Source organism: Schistocerca serialis, chromosome 3 (genome assembly GCF_023864345.2).
Source record: "Schistocerca serialis cubense isolate TAMUIC-IGC-003099 chromosome 3, iqSchSeri2.2, whole genome shotgun sequence".
In the NCBI taxonomy this organism is placed as follows: Eukaryota; Metazoa; Arthropoda; class Insecta; order Orthoptera; family Acrididae; genus Schistocerca; species Schistocerca serialis.
The window spans coordinates 176,201,300-176,223,971 of NC_064640.1; the positions used below are offsets into that span (position 1 = coordinate 176,201,300).

At 38.8% G+C, this 22,672-nt stretch overlaps 1 protein-coding gene across 5 annotated transcripts in view; it reads left to right on the forward strand.

The window, feature by feature from the left end:
• The window catches only part of LOC126469889 (uncharacterized), a 425,616-nt gene that overhangs the window by 323,329 nt on the left and 79,615 nt on the right, over positions 1 to 22,672 (forward strand). For all 5 annotated transcript variants that reach the window (XM_050097228.1, XM_050097232.1, XM_050097229.1 and 2 more), the window contains one exon: positions 10,901 to 10,963. In XM_050097228.1, the coding sequence (XP_049953185.1) occupies positions 10,901 to 10,963 (63 nt within the window). The remainder of the gene's footprint in view (positions 1 to 10,900; positions 10,964 to 22,672) is intronic.

Here is a 22,672-nt window from a genome sequence, read left to right on the forward strand (position 1 = left end):
AGGAACTTTAGGGGACTGACACACAGAAGCAATGTGGCCTTTTTTCCTACATGAATTATACGTGGCCCAACGTTTTGGACACGCGGCCCTGTCATGCTGTACGAAACAACGTGGACAAGAAGGAAGTGCGGAACGAACCTGCTTCTGTGGTTGCTGTTTTCGCTGCGAGCGTTGCGGCCCAACGCGATGTTGTTTATACGAGTGAACCACCGCCACGTCTTCGTTCTCCTGTGAAACAGGCAAATTGTCCATGTTGAAAGTTGACTGTACAGTGCCTACATCACACCACGCGTCTATTTGCGTGCCAGCAGCATGAGACACTTCAAAGGATTGAGCGATGCTTAGAACTTCCGACAACGACAGGTTTGGCAGTTGTAGGGCACGTTGCCGAACTTCTTTATCAGGAGCAAGCCATAGAATAGCATCCCTAACCACTGAATCAGCATAAGACTCATGATGAGTGTCTGTGACAAACTGACATTTCCTACTCAGACCGTGTAGTTCCGCCGCCCAAGCCCGGTAAGATTGATGGGGCTGTTTACGACACCGGTAGAATGCCACGCAGGCGGCAATGACGTGGGTGTTTTTGCGGTAATAGTTAGACAATAAGTCACACATTTCTTGGAAGGACAGGGAGGCAGGTTCCCGCAGAGGGCTAACTGAGATAGCAGCTGATAGATCCGTGGGGAAATCCAAGATAGAAATAACGACTTACACATAGGAGCGTCGACAACACCGAAAGCCAAGAAGTGTTGCCGCAAACGCTTCTCATAATCCTTCCAGTCTTCAGCGGCCTCGTCGTAAGGGAATGGAGGCAGAGAAGGGGAAGACAGACGATGAGTAAGCGATGTCGACAACACCTGAATAGCAGCCGTCAGCTGTTTGTTGTTCAATGAGCGCTTGCATAAGCTGTTCCATGTCTGCCCCGTCACGAACACACAAATCCACAACGCAGTGAAAATATCTGACCTCGTTGCCAAAATGTTATAACCTTTAATCACCAATAATTGCATGGATATTCAAACACACTCACTTAAAAACAATAGCTGGTTACATTATAACAACTCAGTATCTCTCATTCGACTGCTGTGCCGTGACATGCGGCCGGCGCCGTTCATAGCTAGGTGGCGCTCCCACGCTCAGCTGAGTTGCGGAGTGCCTCTATCGCCATTTGCGCGTACTGTCATGGCGGCACTGTTAAATGTTGTGGCACTGTCACAACAAAAACTTTGTTACATTTTATTCCATGTTTATAAGAAAATTTAATTTAAATTCTCTGATTCATTTTTAAAACAAATTGGTAATCACCACTCTTAAGCAAACACATGTAACTTTCTTTATAACTGACAATATATTAAACATCCAGTACAGCTTCCAGTGTACGGATACATTTCAGAAATGTGTCCCAACACAACTATGAAAAATCACATGAATTGGACTAATACAGCCTGCAAAATTACAAAATTCCTGATACTTTGTGAACACACCTCTTATATGTGAAATGGTTCTTAGTGACCAGGAGTGTTGAGTGTTGAAGAGGTCATTATAAATAACCATGCAGCTAATACAATGCATTTGAACTCAGAACTCTGTCACTTTATTCTTTTCACTCATTTATTCATTCATTTGCTCTCTCTGTTAGTATTCAATAAATCTCACAAAGAATGAGAGCCTCCGATTATGTTAAACAAATGAAGTTACACCTGAACAGGCAGAGACAGCCATAGCAGGCTGCTTCTGTAAAAAATTTTACAACCAGTTGCAATTATTGCCAACCTAATCACAATGTTAATTATGGGAATAACTTTCATATTACTTTGTCAATGCATTAATAATCAGGTAATACATATAGTAGCAGAAAAGGAGCTACCTTGAAAAAAAGCTACTGTTTCTCTTCTTACACTGTTTCATTAGAATTCTTTATCTACTACTTCATAGTTAGCACAATGTTACGAAAACAAGAAAAAGACTTTCCAATAAAGCTTTTGGCCAAACACGCCTGCATCACCTCCCCCCCCCCCCCCCCCCCTTACACACACACCACACACTCATTCACTCTCTCTCTCTCTCTCTCTCTCTCTCTCTCTGTCTACCAAGGCCTGCGTATGGCCTTGCAGCCAGAGACTGTGGTTATATGTGTGTGAGTACAGTCTTTTTGTTGTGCCTATCTGCAACACAACATCTCTGCTATATGGTGAGTAGCAACTATCCTTTTCATAATGTTGTTACTGTCCCATCCTGAATTTTCCATTGTTTGACTTTATATTAAGCATTTAGACAACTTTTATGATTCCAGAGAATGCAATCTACTGTCTATATTTAAAAAAAAGTTAAAACTTATTTTATAAACGCATAAGTGTTCGGATTCCATAGAAATGTTGGAACACTTGAGTCAATACTGACCCTATGACTTATCTTAGAAGATAGATTAAGGAAAGGCAAACCTATGTTTCTAGCATTTGTAGACTTAGAGAAAGTTTTTGACACTGTTGACTGGAATACTGTCTTTAAAATTCTGAAGGTGGCAGGGCTAAAATACAGGTAGCAAAAGGCTATTTACAACTTTTACAGAAAGCAAATGGCAGTTATAAGAGTTTAGGGGCATGCAAGGGAAGCAATGGTTGAGAAGGGAGTAAGACATGGTAGTAGCCTATCCCCAATGTTGTTCAATCTGTAAATTGAGCAAGCAGTAAAGGAAACAAAAAAATTGGAGTAGAAATTAAAATCCATGGAGAAGAAATAAAAACCTTGAGGATTGCTGATGACACTATAATTCTGTCAGAGACAGCAAAGGAGCTGGAAGAACAGTTGAATGGAATGGACACTGTCTTGAAAGGAGGAGATAGGATGAACATCAACAAAAGCAAAACAATGATAATGGAATGTAGTCAAATTAAATCAGGTGATGCTGAGGGAATTAGATTAGGAAATGAGACACTTACAGTAGTAGACGAGTTTTGCTATTGGGAGCAAACTAATTGATGATGGTTGAAGTAGAGAGCATATAAAATGTAGACCGACTATGGCAAGGAATGCATTTCTGAAGAACAGAAATTTGTTAACATCGAATATAGATTTAAGTGTCAGGAAGTCTTTTCTGAAAATATTTGTATGGAGTGTAGCCATGTATGGAAGTGAAACATGGACGATAAATAGTTTAGACAAAAAGAGAATAGAAGCTTTCAAAATGGGTACTACACAAGAGTGCTGAAGATTAGATGGGTAGATCGCATAACTAATCAGGGAATACTGAATAGAATTGGGGAGAAGAGGAATTTGTGGCACAACCTGACTAAAAGACGGGATTGATTGGTAGGACATGTTCTGAGGCATCAAAGAATCACCAATTTAGTATTGGAGGGCAGCATGGAGGGTAAAAATTGTAGAGGGAGACCAAGCAATGAATACACTAACTAGATTCAGAAGGCAGTAGTTACTTGGAGATGAAGATGAGAGTAGGATAGAGTAATATGGAGAGCTGCATCAAACCAGTCTGGACTGAAGATCATTTGATAACAACAACAACTACTAATAGTAGTAGTATTAAATTGGATTTGGATCCCTAAGTCCAAATTTTCTGATAAACTGTAGGAACAGTACCTAAGAAAAAACTTTTAAATACATGTGCATTTCCAATTTCTGGCTTGATGTATGCCTGCAACCTATTAAGTTTTCCACTAGAATATAGAATTCAGTTTTGCACCTTAGATGGAGTACAGCATTGATATGGAAATTATTTTTAATTCTATAGTTTGGATTGTGAATTCCACATTTCATTCTACATTCATTCTTACTATTAAACACAAATACCATTAGGGACTAAATGTATTGGCGAATGGCTGAAATAATCCCAAGGGCTCTTAAAGGCCTCTGCAAGATTTTTAGTTTCAGGTTCAATGCAATTCTCTTACTGCACAAAATAAATACTTTTTTTATGCACCATAAAATTATGCCAGAGGAAAGTATCAAAAAAATATGCAAAGTGTGCTAGTAATCCCTTCTGCAATAGAAAACAGCAAGACAAATTTAAAAATGTGAAAAAGGAAAAACTGAGTGTTTTGGTTAACTTATGCTCAAACTGATGAAACCTTAGTTTGTTAACCATCTGGACTCAAAGACAATTAATGTGTTCATCGTTTATTGTTGGCTCCAGACACATTTAATGCAGCTCTCCATGCTACTCTATTCTGTACAAGCCTCTTCACCTCTGTACAATTTCATTAATCTAGACCCATCGTAACCTACTTACTGCATTTGAGCCTTGGTCTTCCTGTACAGTTTTTGCTCTCCGCACTTCCCTCCATGATGATCTTTGATGCATCAGGTTGTCACCTATCAATTGCTACCTTCTTTTAGTGAAGTTGTACCATAAACTTCATTTTACTCTCAATTAGTTCAGTAGCTCCTCATTAGTTATTTGATTTTCCCATTTAATATTCTGTTTTTCTGAAGTACCACACTTCAGAAGCTTCTGTTCTCTTCTTGTCTGCTCTGCTAATCATCCATTTTTCAGTTCTGTATGATTCATACTCGGGACAAATACCTCCAGAAAAGACTATTTTAACTCTTAAATTTATATTCATTATTATCAATTTTTATCCCCAGAAACGCTTTTTATACTATTACTCGTCTATATTTAGTATCGTTTCTCATTTGACCATCTCTGGTTCTTTTGCCACTTAAACAGTAAAACTCGTCTACTACTTTTAGTGTATAATTTCCTAATCAAATTCCCTCAGCATTTCATCTTTAATTTCACTACCTTCCATAACACTTGATTTACTTTTGTTGATATTCATCTTATAACGTCTTTTCAGGAAACAATGAATTCCATTCAATTGATATTCCAAATCTTTTGCTTTGTCAGACAAAATTACAATGTCATTGGCAAATGTCAAGGTTTAATTTCTTTTCCCTGAACTTCCTCTTTCCAAATTTACTTTTGGTTCTTTCCTGCTTACTCAGTAAACAGTTTGAATAAGATTGAGGATATGTTACAAGTCTGCTTCACTCCCTTTCCAATTATTGTGTACCTTTCATGTCCTTTGATTCTTATAACTACAGTCTGGTTTCTGTACAAGTTGCAAATAACCTTTCTGTCCCTGGATTTTATTCCTGCTAGCTTTAGAATTTCAGTATATTGTACTCAACATAGTAGAAGGTTTTGTCTAAATTTACAAAGACTATAAATATATATTTGCCTTTGTTCATCCAATGTCTTAAGATAAGTCGTAGGGTTAGCGTTGCTTCACATGTTCCTCATGTTTCTCTGGGACCCAAACTGATCTTCCCAGTGGTCAGCTGTTACCAGTTCTCCATTTTTTGTTAAATAATTTGTGTCAGTGTTTTGCAGCCATGACGTGTGAAAGTATAATTCAGTAATATTCATTCCTGTCAGCACAGGCATTCCTTGAAATTGGAATCTTCACAGTCTTCTTGAATTCTGAGAGTATTTCACAGTCCTAATATATTTTGCATGCCGGTAGAATGGTTTTGTCATGGCCAGATCTCCCAAGTATCTCAGTAATTCTGAGGAAATATCATCTATTCCAGAGGCCTTGTATTGACTCGTCTTTCAGTGGTCCGTTGAAGTCTTCTCACATTATATCTCCCATTGCATGATATTGTTTTAAAGTTAATTTCCCTTGTACAGTGCTTCTATATGTTTCTCCCAGATTTCAGTTTTTCCTTCTTTGGGTAGCAATGGCGTGCATACAAGCTCTTGATATTCATATAGCTGCTTCTCTTTCCTTTTCAGGTCTTTCTAATTTTCCTATATGCAGCATCTATCTTCCTCCCAGTCATGCGTGGTTCTACAGCCTTGCGTTTGTCCCGAAACTGTTCCTGCTTACTCATTTTGCACGTTCTGTCAGTCTCATTTTTAACACATGGGGTTTAATTTAGTGTGTGCTCAGAGCAATTCTGCTATGCAGCTAGATACAAAAGCTGTGAGATACATGACTTCAGAGATGCTACTGCTCAGATGAAGAGTTTATTAAGGGCAAGTTAGTTAGTTTCATGTTCCAAAGATGATGTGAATGATTCTTTTATCGAAATGATGTGGTACAAGTTAGTTTACAGGATATGTATATGCGATTAGTATTAACACCAATGAACACTATTATTATTATTATTATTATTATTATTATTATTAATACTACTCATGCAACTGCACATATGTGCATTAAAACTTGCTTCACTACCTGTCAGATGTTTTGTGATTGGACAAATGATCAAAAATTTAATCAAATTATGTATTCACCAATAATTTTGAATGCTGTAGACTGAAGTAGGAAAATGCTGCTTTTAATGAGTATGTAATTCAGGAATTTCATTAGTTCTTCACCTTCAGATCTAAAACATACTGTATAAAGGTTATGAGAAGACATATGATGCAGAGGTTTTCTTAAGACAATTTTTGGTCTGCAATTTAAAGAAGATGAAAAATGTGGATGCAAAATAATAGTCCTCTAGTGAGCTTTGAACCCATAGCAAATACAGCCATTCCTTCAGGTAGTGATCACATTACCAGTAGTATTTCATATTCTGCCATTTCCATAGTGATAGCTAATGTAGATCATTTGTGATATAAAAGATGAGAGTAGTTCCGTTTTCTCCATGGAACAACATTCCTGAACCCAGAGCTGTAAATCAGATAACCCAATGTCTCACCTTACATGCAAATCATGCTGGAACAACTGCTAGGTTATATGGCAGTTTGCAAAATAAGATAACGCTCTTAGTTTGATCTTAACCCTTGAGGCATTCAGCATGTCCCAAAACAGTCATAAAATCTGTGGACTACTGTATGGAAGTAAAAATGCCTTGAGCACATTTATTTGTTTGCAGAAGAAACTCGCCAAACTCACCAGCTCTTTTTTAACTGAAAAAAAAAGAAAAATTGGGTAGACAACTAGTTCAAAACCAGAATGACAAGTAAACATGAAAACTACCAATCTCCCAGGTGACATCAGCAAAGACAAATGTAAAAAAGTAATTGAAAAATCATAAAATTAAACAGAAATATATATTGCTTAACCCCAAACTAGCATCCTGCAGTATCATCAGAAATTTCAGCAAAATAAAGAAGCAAGGCAAACAAAATAATGTGGTTTATTCCCAGTTTAACAAACCTTGTAATGGCCATTAACTCCCATAGTTAGTTATTTGTTCTGCAGGGCTGCCTTTGCATAAGTACACCATCATCTTCTGCCTCCTTACAGTATACTTCCAAGAACAAAATCACTTTGTCACCAGAAGCTACCATAAAGTCAATTGCTTCTGCACTAAATCACAACACTTGCCTTCAGATATTGGATACTGGTGATGAAACTACTTCCCATACACTAAAACAGAACTTAATCTTGTAGTCTTTCCATACCTAAAATTAGTGTGACCAATCCCTATACATCACATATGTCAGTTTTGATAAACTGATATACTGCCAAAATAAATCTGCATTCGTTTGGTTGCTGAGACTTCCTTCTATCCCTGACAAGGAACAGCAACCAACTTTTCAATCCCACGAGTTCCCATTGATCCCTGAAATTCTTAAGATCAATTCATTTTCATTAGTCACCACTGTAACTACAGTTTGTTTGGCAGCTTGCTTCACCCACGGGCTTTTATGCTAGTCTAGCTTCCAGCACCCGTGAAAGTACTATTCTACAACATGCTGCATTCTGATAAAACCTCAAGTAACTCTCTCACCATCGAAAGAAAAAGAAAAAAGAAAAAGAAAAAAGAAAAAAAAGCCCTCATAAAATCATGGGAAACTGTCACATCAAGTGGAGAAGAGCTGACCAAAGTGGATTCCCATTATTAATGGCTGTATGCAAATGGAGGCTTCCAGCTAGCCTAGCCTACCAATCTCAGCCTGTAGCTCATTGAAGTGAGAGAAAGAGGTGGGAGGGGAAGTTACAGATGAATAAATAGTAGAGGAAATCTTTTACATATTATTGGGAGGTTGCAGGGGGTAGCAATAGATGGCAAGAGAGAGATTAATTTGAAAGAATAAAAGATAGCTTTAAAAAATGTCCCTTAGTTTAAGTATGTAGGCAGAGAGCAAATGAAAGAGAGATGCAATATTTACAAAACACATTTAAAAGAAATTTATTTCAATTAAAAGATAACTTAAAGGAAAGCTTAAAATGAAAATTAACTCATATTTTATTATCTCAAGTTTGATACTCTTCTGTTGCCAAGTGATCTTTCACTGGCTCTCAGTGACAGAAAAGGGAGCAAAAGAACAAATAAAGAAAATGAAATGTTTTCATGGCTCTAATGTCTTGTCCAGTGTCTCTCTGGCTTGTGAAGGCCAAATGGACCAAGAAATTAAGGCACGTTTATAGAGGACATGGATTCAAATCCCACCAATGAAACTGATGATCTGGTCTCGAGTTTGTGCTCTTCCATGCATGTGTGTTTTTGTCCCTGAATAAACATTTGTAAACTAGTACTTAAGAAACTTGCTTTAATTTTTAACAAATAATTTATAGATGCACTGTAAATTTAAATCAAGTAATTAGTGTCCATAGCAGGCATGTGCCAGAGGCCAGTATCTTTAAGAAATGGATGTCTAAATAAAGAGGAAAAGTATGTGTGGTGTACCTCCCGTTGCAGATGGGACTAAGGTGGTAAGACGGAGATTGCTGGTTTGAACGTATTCCAAGGCACTGTGGTTTTTGTGCTGTGTTTGTGTTGTCTTTTTGCATACTCAGTGAGTAGTAACAATGGCAGTAAAACATGGTGAATGGTTTTTTGGCATAATTATCGAATGTCAATTTTGAGAATATGAACCGTTGTAACATGTATGTGTCCAAAATTGAATTCCTAAACAAAAGGAAAAAGAATTGTGTGCTGAAAATAGCTGCACCAGACATATTTGTAATGTGTGTCTGGCTGTAGTTGATGTGTCCTGAATACCATGCCTTTGTTGGGTCAAGAGCTCAAGTCTAGGCATACATACTTGACATTCTGAGGTTCCAACCATTGCACGAATGGTTATTTAATTCACAGCTCCAAATGCCTCGGCAACTTCCATTTCAATAGACATCTTTGAGAGAAACTTGTTTAATGTTCACAATAAATGTCACTGCCACTTAATCATTGTTGTGTGGATCCAGGATACATAAAAACTCATAAATATGTCAGATAGGTGAAGCACACAGATGGCAAGTCACTTTATCTCAATACTGCAGGTGCCTTCTGAATCTTGCTGGCTCACACTGGAGGACAGGCCATGTGACTGAAGAAAATTGCCCTAAACACTTTAATATACTATGTCTGATATGAATCAGAACCACCTTGGCAGCATTTCAGTTACCGTCATCCATGCACAGTCAGCACAACGAGCATAATATAGTTAACTGAAGGTTAATGATTAAAGTTTAGCCCAGGACTCTATGTTTGTTACCAGCAGTTAGTGTCCCATCATTTTTCAAAGGTCCATCCACTGCTCTGTGTCCTGTGCTGTTGCTGCCAAGGTGGTTCATCACTTGATTGGCAGTCATCTCTCCATCTTCTTACTTGCCTTCCCCTTCTTTTTTTTTTCTTTTAGGGGCAGTTAGTGTAGTAATTTGTTTGTAAATAATCACAGTGGCATCCACATGATACATAGTGCCCCCAAATTTGTGTCCAAGATATCAACCTTATGTGATAAAAACCTGACTACTATTACAAACCCGATGTTGGAGACCTTTTTTCCACCAAAGGATGGCTGTTTATAGGCACACAAGTACTTGTAACATCCTTACTTGTTCGCGATTGATTGAAGTATTTTATAGTTAATTTATAGGGAAAATGTAATCCCTAATTCCAAACACTTGGGGGTTAATAACTATTAGGTGTAGCTGTATGAATTTGTAACATTTCTTATAGTGAAGTAGTAATGATTTCACATTTGGTTCTACATTTTGAGAATAATTATGCTTTTGTGGTTGAATCTTTTCTCTAACATAAGGCATCATATCTTTCATGACTTCAACTGTTTGAAGAAAAATATTCAAATTAAAGTGAAGTTAATATGTAGTAAGGCCAGCTGTTTCTTACCCTCATACTCATTTTCTTAATTTGGGTAAACATTATCCAACCTTTTACTGTCTCTTTCATTATAGAAAATTCATATAAACAATAAAAAAATTGGTACATGTAGCTTTCAACTCAGTACTTTGTTTACCACTCCACTGTTCTGACCGTTATGCCATGAGAGAGACATCAGAGCAGTCTCCTTGAACACTTGAGTCCATATGCTCATCAAAGGTAATTTTATGGCTTTTATCTTCATTATAAAACATGCAAATTTGCTATTTAAACATTCAAAAGATACCTCGGGGGTGAGTTACAACGTTGACGTGCACTGGAACCCAACATCCAACCAACATCATTACCTTCTCAGGTTTTGACTCAGGAGGAAGAATGGGTTACCATTGCTCCACAGACATTCAGACACATTATTAAAAATGTCCCCAGCAGAGTTAGTCATCACAAAGGTGAAGGGTGCATACACCATTTATGAATGTCCACAAATAGGTGTCTGGATACATTTGATCAGTCATTATGTGTGATGTGGTAAATACATGCTCAGGAACAGTATCTCTTCTTCACTAAGGTAGTTGTAATACGAAATTCTGGTGATGTTGATACATTTGTTAAATGAGATCAATTTTAAGCGATGAAACTATTCTTGCATGTACAAAACATTTGCAGCTGTTAATAAGTGTGTAGGGTAAGTTGTTTATATTTATTGTCCAGTTGTTTCAGTCTTCATAGAAAGATATTTAACATGGAGTTAAATAATTAAAAGTCAGAATAATTCAAAATGTAGATTAAAATATTTTAAAACTATTTCTACACTTTCTGAACTTGATTAAACACATGTTGTTGTTATTTTTCTTTCCAGAACCACCCGCAGGTAATGTCGATGAACTTGAGCGCCTCAAGTTTCTTACATTGGGGACTCCAGGTAATATAATGTTGCTAGAATGTGTTTATGCATAGTTGTAATTTTTTGTATTTATAATGCCCTTTGTGTCCTGTGAAAATTGTATTTAGGGGACTATGTAATTAATGTAATTAAATATTTGTCTTCTCTCCAGTACCCCCGCCCCCCCCCCCAATCCCCACACACACACACACACACACACACACACACACACACACACACACCACAGGGCTCACAGTTCTTTCGTGAGTTCGTGCATGGCACACATGAGGCTCTCAGATATTGCAGCACATTTGTCCTTCCCTGGCTGCATTTCCTTCACTGTGTTCCTTCCTCCATATCCTTGCTCCTACCACACTGCCTCCTCCTTCCGCTCTCTTGGTATTATGATTTATGTCACCCTGGCTGCCCGCCTGGTTCCCTGTATTCTTTGCAATTTTGTTTTCCTATGTGTTTCCTTTCTGTCTTTAGTGTGATCCATTTGGGGAGGGACACCCTCCCCAGTGTCTATGGAGTGAATTGCTCTCTCCCCCTTCCTTCCCTGCTGTAGCCCCCCCTCCACCCCATTAGGTCAGCAGCACATATAGCCAGTCTGTGTGGTGAGGCTGTTATATACCCATCTGGCTGAACCTCCTGACAACACAGAGATCACACTACTGATACCTGAGCTGTTTCCTCCCTGCGTATGCCAAGGAGTGGTTGCTTGTCTTCCTGGAGCATTGGAGCTCCTGGCAATGGCTACTGTGCCAGGCAGCACTTGCTGTGGCTGGGTGGGACCCATGGGGAGAGCCCCTGATAGGAGGGGGTGGTATCAGGACAGATATTTCGTGCATGAAGCATATCAAGCTGCAAAAATCTGGCCTTTCTCTAATGGCTGTCTCTCGGAGTGGTAAATGTTTATTGAATTGGGCTTTGTATGACCCTGCAGCCTTCCCATCCCCGGCTACCCCATGGGAGGAGGGCCAGGCTCACCGTCTTGGGATGAAAAAATTTCCCCACTACCTGGTTTTTACTAGGACAGATGGGAACACATTCACTGCCACAAAGACATTGTTATTTGTGGAGAACATCAAGGACAGGTTTGATGAAGTGGAGTCTCTCAGTAAGATGTGGTCAAGCTTCCTGTTGATCAAAGCTTCTTCTGCCACCCAATCTGCAGCTCTTCATGCTTGTGATTGTCTTGGCAATGTCCTGATGTCTATTACCCCTCACCAGTCACTGAATATGGTCCAGGGAGTGATTTTTCATTGGGACCTCATCCTGCAAACTGATGAGCAGCTTTGGGCTAATCTGGAGTGACGCAGCATTCACTTTATTCAATGTGTGCAGGAGGTTCATAAAGACCACTGCACTGATACTGGTGCCTTAATTCTGGCTTTGGAGGGAGATACCATCCCATAGAAGGTAAAGGTCATGTGGCTTTTACTAACTGCCAACATCTTATTGCAGTCTTCTTTGACTTGCATAAGATCACATTTTAGTTACCCTCCATGACTGGGGCTTTCACAGCCACCTTCCAATTTTTATCTGTGAGATTTTATCCCACTGGCTCTTCCAGTTTCGAACTGGCAATTCACTCAGCACCCCTCAGGTTCAGGAGATTGGTATACCACAGGGTTCTGTGTTGAGTGTCACTCTCTTCCTCACTGCCATCAATGGCCTTGTAACCTCCATTGGACCTCTGGTTACCCTGGCATTGTATGTAGATGGTCTTTGCATCTATTGTAGCTCCTACTTGGTAGCATCTGCTGAATGCCAGCTCCAAGGTGCCATCTGATGGGCTACTGCATGGGCCCTCTCCCATGGCTTCTAATTTCCTCACTCAAAATGGGGATTGTGCATTTTTGCTGTCAACCCACAGTACATAACTGTATTTAGGCAACCAGTACCTAGATTTTGTAGCACAGTCTCATTTCTTGGGCCTTATTTTTGATAAAAAGCTGACATGGCTGCCCCATATTCACCACTTGAAGACTACATGCATGCGGAAGCTTAATGCTCTCCGCCTCCTGGCCCATACATCTCTGCATGTGGACTGTGTTACTCTTCTCCATCTGTACTGTGCTGTGGTTTTGTCCAGACAAGATTATGGTAGTCAGGTTTATGGCTCGGTGGCTTCTTCCACTCTGAAACTACTTGACCCTGTTCATCACTGTGGTGTACATCTGGCTATTGGTGCCTTTCGCACAAGTCACTTAGACAGTTTCCTCACAGAAGCAGGGATTTCCACTCTCCAAATACGACACAGCCAATTCCTGGTTACTTATGTAATCACCATTTTATGATTCCCTGACCATTCTGTGTACCCTGTCCTCTTTGAAAATGAGGGATGTCTCCCTCCTGATACCCACCCCTGGATGGGATTGCCAGCTGGAATGCGTCTCACTTCCCCCTGTTGGGGTCTCAACCTCTACACTCACTGGAATGTGCCCCATGGATTTCCTCCTTTTTCCTCATTCCTGTTTCACCAGGACAGAATCCAGTCCACTCAGCCTGCTATGAAGTGAGTACAGGGGATCTTTCTCAGAGGTAAAAGGCAGTTGGTGTGATGAACCTACCACCTTCCCCCTCCTAGAAACATGGTGAAGAAAGGCTGCAGTGTACCTGCGGTGAGGCCAACAGCCCGGTCATGAGCTTGTGCCACAGATTTTATCTTTACTTTTCAGTTGCCATAACATAATCATAACTAAATAAATAATCATAAGTAAACTACTACTCTGTAAGTTTTTAGATGTAATAAGAAAAAAATAAAATATTTATTTGATTTAGTTTACACAGCAGCAGATTTGTAATGAAGTGTCAGTGAAGAGTAAGAAAAATACTTCGTTTAGTAATATTTCACCACCAAAGACACAAACATGAGAGGAGCCATCACCCTCATGGTGTATATGACCCGGGAGATCCGGGAAAAACCTGGGAATTTTTTCATCCGGGAGAAAACCGGGAAAAACACGTGATTAACTGAGCTGCTGATGACAAAATTTGTTGTGTCAATTAGGAAAAAAATACATTTGGTGAAATCTTACGGGCACCTCACACAGGTGGTCAGTTTGGCTGGAGTCCATCTGGACCAAGTTTGTTGAGCCTCGGTCCAAATTAAGGGAATCGACACAAATGGCCTCCACAGAATTGCACCGCAGTGCCAGTTCACTATAGTATATGACTGTGAAGTTGGTGAAATGTCCAGTAAATGCCCTTGGCTATGAAAGAGGCGGAACTCGTTTATGTAGGTCCCAGTGTGGTTTGCATTTGTACAAAGAAAATAAAACCAGAAAGGAAATGACAGAAAAGACAGAAAAGAGAGCTTTCTGCTAGAAGACGTTGGAGTTATTTTAAACTGGTTCCAGAACTCTCACTCAAAACTAGTAATTTCTGGAATTGTTTACTGATGGATGAGACTGTGTATAATAAATTTCTCCAAACAATGAGCCCAAAGATCAGGTGAGAAGACACAAACACGAGAGGAGCCATCACCCTCATGGTGTATACGACCCGGGAGATCCGGGAAAAACCTGGGAATTTTTTCATCCGGGAGAAAACTGGGAAAAACCCGGGATATTTTTAGGATTCCGAGAATTTTTCATTTTTTTAGTTATCAGTTAAATCTTTGTATTTTTGACTGGTAAGAACTGATACTCTAACAAAGGATATTACTGTACCTCGCTACTGCAGAATAATACTTCAACAATAAAACATAAATGAGAGAAAAAACAAAAATAACTTTAATTGCAAAGGAAATGTGTCATATACAACAACGACACACAGTGCTCATGCAAGCGTCTGCCAATTGAAAATGTGTCAAAGGCTTTAGGAAGACAATGCAGTGCTTCATAACAACAAATTGCCTCCAATGAGCGTGAAGTCGCAACTGTTTATATTCGATTTGTTTTAGCAGTTATGTGCAGGCTCATGTGCATGCACAGTTGAGTCACGTTTGAGTAGTAGATTCTCCCGCTTCTGGCAACAGGAATGTGGCTGTTAGCTGTGCAAACAGTCACAGCAAGCAGCTAGATGCTACTGGGAAAAGGGAGCGCCAAAGTCATATTCTTGAGGAAAACAACTTGTTTCACAAAGCACCTAGCATCCAGTGCACGTTTGCCTATTGATTATTCACATCATTTTGAAACGCTTCCCTGTTGGTTTATGAACATTTTTGAACACATTTTAAGTTAATTTCTGAATGAATCATAAGTTGACTTTTGTCTGCATGCATTAGTGTACACCTTGTCTCTGTCAGAAGAATCCTCGTAGGATCTAGAAATAAACTTTCCGCAGACAAAAGAGGATGAGGTTATATGAGCTGAGGGAGTAAAGCCGAACGGATGAATGCCAATTGCTGTCTGATTATGTGGTTGATTGAGTTTGCGAATAATCAATGTTGTTATAATTACTAGTGAAATCCATAGATTCAGACTACCAGATTGGAAATAAACGACAGACAGGAATAACAGGTGAGAAAGATTACATATTATCTTCTTGGTGTATCCAAGAAAACAAAATTTTGACAGAAAATTTTTGGCCAGAGTGCTACACTAGTAAGGACCAGTAGTACAGTCCCAGGCTAGCAGCCGCGTAAGTTCTATTCTGGAAGTAACGTGGAAAATGTATTGTTCGAACACGTAATAATGCCTAACCGGAAAATAATCGTGGGATAATGAAACCTGTGATTCTGGCAGGGTTAGTGAAGTTAATCGGCGAACAAATTTTGACAGTGGCAGCAATAGCTACAGAATTGGTGATGACAAGATTGTTTGTTAGAACGAGGAAGGAGAAGAAATGGGGATATCACACAAATTATGGAAGAATAAGACGATTCCAAATTTATATAAAAATTTCGTAATACTACTTTTCGATCTCATGCTTGAGAAGCTGGTGGGTATGAATGAAATGTGAAACTATTTCTTAACATAACGCTTTTTGCTTGTAGTAGGCCTAATAGGCATTTGATATTGGTACTTAATTGGATTAGATTCTGTCGTGTTATAAAAATGGCCATTTGTGCCAAAACAGTCTCGTTTATTTGGTGTGTTACAAAATTGCTGCCATATTAGAAAGGCCTATTTTGTTTTATCTAGCAGACAGTGACAAAATAGACATAATCAGATCGAGAAACCACACCAGTCTTGGGTATTATTTGTATTTACAGCTTTTTCAGTATTAGATAACCATATTTCGATTTTTCATGTAGCGAAATGTTTAACGAACTTTGATGAGGTAATAGATCCTTTCACAGAAAGGAAAGTACGCCATGAAAAGCTGTAGCAAGATTAGAGAGAAAAAAATGCTAGGAACTAAGGTTTGAAGAAATGTGTAATTTCTTGCTTATCTTTTGTCAGTATTGGTTTTATATATCCTATATTTAAGTTTATGTCACACAAAACAGAAAATTATTAGCTATTAGGCAATAAAGAGTTCACATTTTCTGAAGAGTTCTTGTTCTCTCAATTACAAATAATCCCATCCGCTATTAATTGTGAGATTTTTGTAAAGAGGGGGCAGGCTATCAAACCAGCCGACTGGGAGCAGGAGAGGCACCACAGGAAATTCCAATTTCCACTCTCTGGAATATAGTTTGGACATGCGGTGAAAAAATGCTTTATGAAGAGGCGTGGCACTGCACTTCGGCTTACTTAATATGTCTTGCATTTCCTCGAATACATGTGTTTTATGTTTCAGACTTTTCAAAGAGATATGCACTATAAGATGAACATATTTTGTAAATTCAATTATTTTTAATATTGACCTGGTTCGCACATGTCGTAGATCCAGGGCTGATGCACAGAGCAGTCTGAGCTATAGTGCATAGTCTCCACATGACCCGTGTTTACATTTAGTGATTTTGCTGTTTTCCCTTCGTCGAATGAAAATGAAATGGATATCTGTGCTGTGGCTGGGAGCTATCAAGTAAATTAAAATACATTCACATAATTATGGAAGGCTGAATTATGTTATTAGTTTCAGATTTTATTTTATTTCCACCTTTCTGACAGTCAAGCATTAATCGCCTTGCGGAACAAAGAAGTTATTTTTGTCTGTTTGCTATAGAAATAAAGGCTTTTGTTAACCTTTTCCACAGAGGCAGTCAATGTATTTGAAACGAAATGTTTAATTCCACAGTACTGGCTAGTTTCAACTGTTCGCTGCATTTCAAGTGAACGTTTTCATTTTCTAGCACGTATGGCATTATGCCGTAATAAAGACCCAAACAAGATATAATACAGTACTGGTGCTCGAAGAAAATTTACATCCCAAAAACCACACTGAAAAGCTTAATATCAGGTCGAGGTCTATTTCATTGCGAATCTGGACATACGAATGTGCCCTTTAAGAATACACTTTAAATGTGCACATTTTAATATGGTTCACAAAATTCTGATGCTCTTGCGGTATCCTCTGATGTCTTGTTTCTTTTATGACATAATGTATGATCTTTCAAGGTTTTACACGTATGTACATATGGGCTTCCTAACTCATGATAGCTACCCAAGCACGTTGTCGTCTGTTATCTGTGCTCTCTGGCAACTGCTGAAACAAACCTATTTCTAACTGGTCACGGGAAAATATTGCGAATGGTGGTTTGAAAAGCGTCACTTTCGAAGTAAATATCCTTTTACGTAAGTTGAGCTATGTGCAAGAATGTACCATGAATTTATTAAATCACATAGTGTTTGACTCTCATTTAAAATCAACTCTTTGATGACGAGCCATTTAGAAGAATTTCGAACCCTGAAGATCAGACATTTATGTCATTATTAAAAATTTTACTGGCACATTTGTGTGTGATATCTTAAAGTGTAACACGCGCAAAAAAGATCAACAGTGTATGCGAAAGCTTAGCTTCTCTTGCAGCTTGAGACCAATATTATATGTGGAAGCTTTGCTTTTCTTGTAGCAACACTATGTATATTAATTTAAACTATTAACTTTCCCTGTTTGTGTGTTTGTGCTTCTTAACAGTGATGTTGCTGTTCGCTGACTACATCACGTGTCCTATTCTCTGAATATCCGCTGTCATCGGCTGGCGAGATCACGACATGAGCTACGAAAGGCTTACAAAAGCGCATCGAAATCTCTATTTCAGTTATTTGGAAAGTAACAAGTGGTGTTTGGTGGAATTCCAATGTGTGCTGCTGTAATACGAAAATACGCAGCGTACATGTTGCTGCACATCAAAGATATTTCCAAAATGTATCTTTATCCCTGAGTTTCGTTTTCTAAAGTGCCGGGAAATTCTACGCCTGTGTATAAAACCATAAACATTCAAAGGATTGATAAGGGAAAATGTACTGTCACCCGGGAGAAAGTGTATTTTTAACCAGGAAATCGGGGAAAAATCCAGGAATTTTTTTTTTCCTTGTCCACGTATACACCCTGACCCTGCACGAGATATTAACTGCTCATTTCAGTACTTTGCAAGTAGGTGCAGCTATGAGGAACTGATTTCCCTATGGCTGTTTCACCTCATTTTTTGGGCACATAAATCCTGATTCCTGTCAGATGATTCTGAATGCAGGAATATATGAGAAAGATGCAGTAACATTTTAAAAGGGGGTCAGTATTACAAAATATATAGAAATAATAAAATTCAGAAGTACAAACTAATACCTTGAAATTTTTATGAGAGGTCTTAAAACTTTTTAAACAAACATTATTAACATTCTGCATCTTTATTTTTCATGTCTAAATATTTATTTCTCAACATAATCACCCTGGTGAAAAACACGTCTCTCCCAGTGAGAGACCAGTTTGTTGATATCAGCACTGAAGACTAGTGTTTGCCTTTGTTGATGGAGCCACAACCTCACCTCTGCTGTGCATCACTACGAAATTTAAGTCCTTGAAGGTGATATTTAAGTTTTGGAAACAGGTGAAAATTGGATGGGCCCAAGTCGGGGCCATACGGAGGATGATTGTTATCAGTGAATCAGAGGTGCTGGATTGTTGCAGGTGTCGCAGTGCTTGTGTGTGTGTGTGGTCTGGCATTGTCTTGCTGAAGGAGAGGGTGATTCATGTGTCAACAAACTCTTGCTTTGAATCTGAAACTTGATTACAGCACACTGTTTCTCATGCACCAACAAAGTTGAGTTATACATCGCCATGGCACAAGCTACAGTTCAAAGGAGCAGAGGGCTGCAGATTTCTACATATGCAAACTAAAGATGTAGAATGTTAATAACGTATGTTTTTATTTAAAAACCTTTATGAGTTTTCATATTAAGAATTCTGAGGCATTACTTTACAGCACACACTCGTATAAGGTTCTATTTTTCACACTAGTAATAGTTTAAAAGTAATGCAGTAAAGGCCATCACACATGAGCAATGCATTAGGCCAAATGGCTCTGCATCAAAACAAACCTTATAGTGTAAGGGGGAAACACAGCAAGACTGGTGTGGCTTGACCAACTCAGTTGGATTTTCAATACATTGATAGTGTGTCACTCTGACCCATCAAGCTTAGACTTGATCTTACTCTGCAGCACTGAGCCGCACCAGTACATCTGAGCTCCCTGACACACACCTAGGTTTGGCTTGGCAAGAGGCTATTACAAATTGATAAGACTGTCCATCACATGTGAAATTAGCAACCTGTTCAGTGTTGATCATTACCTAATGATAAACAGAAACAGACAAATATGTAAATAAGAGGGCATGCTGAAAAATAATGCCTATGAATTTTTTATTCTGTTCTCAATATGGGTTGTAGTATTACATGTCACACATATTATATAGTCAACATTCCTACTTTGCTGATGCAAATTACAAACCTTCGCTGCTACAGGACTCCAAATTGAATACTGTAATGTGGCATGTGTAATGTAACTATTTCAGTGCGTGAAAAACAGCATGCTGTAATTGAGTTTCAAATTCAAAGAGTTTGTCCACACATGGAGCACCCTGTCCTTCAGTGTGACAGTGCTGTTTGTGAAGGCTATGGTTAGATATGTTGTGTATGAAGTACCACTGGACTGTGCTCGTCTGATTTCAGAATGCACTAGGGGATTTTGTGAAGATAAGGGATTGGAGTTGTGTGTGTGTTTTCAGTGTGTAAGCTTGTGGTTGGTGTTTTGTATGTGTGTTATTGGTCCCTAAAGTGGTGCATAAGGGTTAATTCTGTGTGTTTGTGTGGTGCTTTTGGTGGTTCATGTCCTAAATTTTGAATGAGAATGTAGGACAAAATGTGTGTTGTCCTGTAAAATTTTGTGGATGTGTCCTGAATAAGTGTGTAAATGGTGGGTTGGCCGAAAAGGTCTCTTATGTGTATGTTGGGAAAACTTTGTTTTGGAGATGTTGCTGTCTTTGATGCCATAGGTCACACTTCCTAGCCATACAAGATGACCAGATGTATGAGCTGATGCCAGAAGAGGAATCTACATGTACGGTTAATCCATCACCTTTCAGGAAGGGATACAACCTACAGAAAAATGCACAACCTTTTTTGCTGCAGTGGTGAGATGCTTGTTGCCTGTTAGGTGACGATCTATTTCAAGGCCTAGTTAATTACTGAGTTTCTCCAGGTCAGTTCTCTGCCATCAGTGGTGAGTTGACAGTCAGTGAGGGTGTTTTTTTGGGGGGGGGGGGTGAAATAGATTGCCTGGAAGTTTCTGAAGCTGATCTTTCTCTTCCATAGATTACACCACAGTGTTATCATGTCCGGGTGTTGTTGAAGGTTGCGGTGTATATGGAGGAGGCTGCAACAACTTTTGTATGTGGCAGTATTAACAGCATAGGTATCTGCTCAGGAATGTCATTTGTGTATATGGTATAAAGGACAGGACCTAACACCGAGCTTCGTGGGACTCTTGCTGCAATCTGTCATGTCTGTCTGGACTTGTCTCCATTCCTTATGAAGAACTGTTGTCCAGTAAGGAAGGAGTCTAAGATCCAGTTTATGTGTACTGGGCACCCTGGCTGACTTCAGTCAGTGCTAGGCTGTGGCCAGCACTGCGACATGCAACAATCGGATGCCTTGTGTTCACTGTCATTGATCATCCTCCATACCAGGGTTTCACGAACTGTATTCCATGCAAAGTGAATAATTGCTCCACAAAAAACTATAATAACATAGCATGTTTTTTCTCAACATTTTGACGATACTAATCTGTGTTTATCAAAGTACCAGGATTTTCAAAGTGTTCCATCAGTGTGAAAGTTCAGAAACCCCTGCTCTATACAGTCCCAACTTGGCTCCATCCAATTTTTATCAATTTCCAAAACTGAAAGAGCTTCTTCAAGAACTTGACTTTGATGGTGATGAATATGTGCAAGTAGAGGTGAGGTATTGGCTTCATCAACAAAGTCAAACATTCTACAGTCACAGTATCAACAAACTCATCTCCTGGTAGGAGGAATGTGTCCATTGATAGGGTGGCTATGTTAAGAAATAAATATGCAGACATGAAGAATAAAAATGTAGAATGTTAATGGAGCCCCTCTAATGACAAAGGACTGTAATTTGTATCAGCTACGTGGGGAAGTCAACTGAGTTATGTGCATGGTATGTAATATCTCAGCCAATATTGAGGGGGGGGGGGGGGGGGGGACCAGAGGCATCACTTCAGCACACCATCGTACTTACACTTTTGTCTGTCAGTTTACCCTCTGCTAAAGATAAAAGTTAAACAGGTTGTTAGTTTCACACCTGTTGGTCAGTTTAATCAATTCTTAATGGTCTGAACTGAGGCATATTTGGAGGACCTGAGATGGACTGGTGTGGCTCAGTGCTGCAGAGGGAGGCCAAACATAGATTCAGTGGGTCATTGTGATGAACTTTAGATGTGCTGAAAATCCAGCTGAGTTGGTCTAGCCATACCAACCTGTAAGAGCTTTCCCCCACATTCTGAGAGATTTGTTTCAATGTGAGGTCTTTAGTCTAATGCATCACTCATGTGTGGTGGCCTTTCCTGTATCACTTTTAAGCTGCTTCTAGTATGAAAACAGAAATTTATATTTTTTTCTTTTTATGTTTTGTACTACATTAATTTTAGTGGGGAAAGGAAATTCTGCAAACTTGTTTAGTTATTCACAGCTTAGGAATACAAAAATTGAAACATTATGTTACACTTATTCACCTCTTTCTGTACATTTTACAAAGTGTAATGAATGATCATCATCTCTTGTAATATTTGCTGTGTAGGTCTAATCATCATGCCCAAAGACAGTTACGTCCTGAATGGTGTAATTGTGATACCAGTTAAAAAACTCTTCTCTGAAGCAACTGTGATACACAATATTAACTTATTTATTTGTGTGGTCCATGGCCTGCTGCAAACCTTACTAGGTGATGCCATTTCAACAACCTGCAAGTCAAGTATTTATGTTAACTGTAATTAACTACGAGTGGATCTGGGGTGTAACATTGTGTTTGTAGTGGTGGTAATGGTGGCAGTGACGGTGAGATGATGATAAAGTTGAGTGCTGGCACTTCCATATAGCCTATGTGGTGTTCTGTAAGGGATCTCATATATTTTTAATATTTGCTATTTCAGTTTCATGTTTATTGATCACCTTCAGATCTAAAAATAAAGTAAAATAAAATAAAATATTAATAAACAAATATTAAAGTAGGCAGTGCAGACTGAAAATATTTAAAATTTTTCCTAAATAAGTAGACAACATAGATTGACAACATACAGAATTTAAAATTCTTAAAACTGCACTAGATTAATCACACGTTGTGAAAATTCAAATTTCTTTAAGAAGAACATAGTCATAGGCTTTACAATAAAAG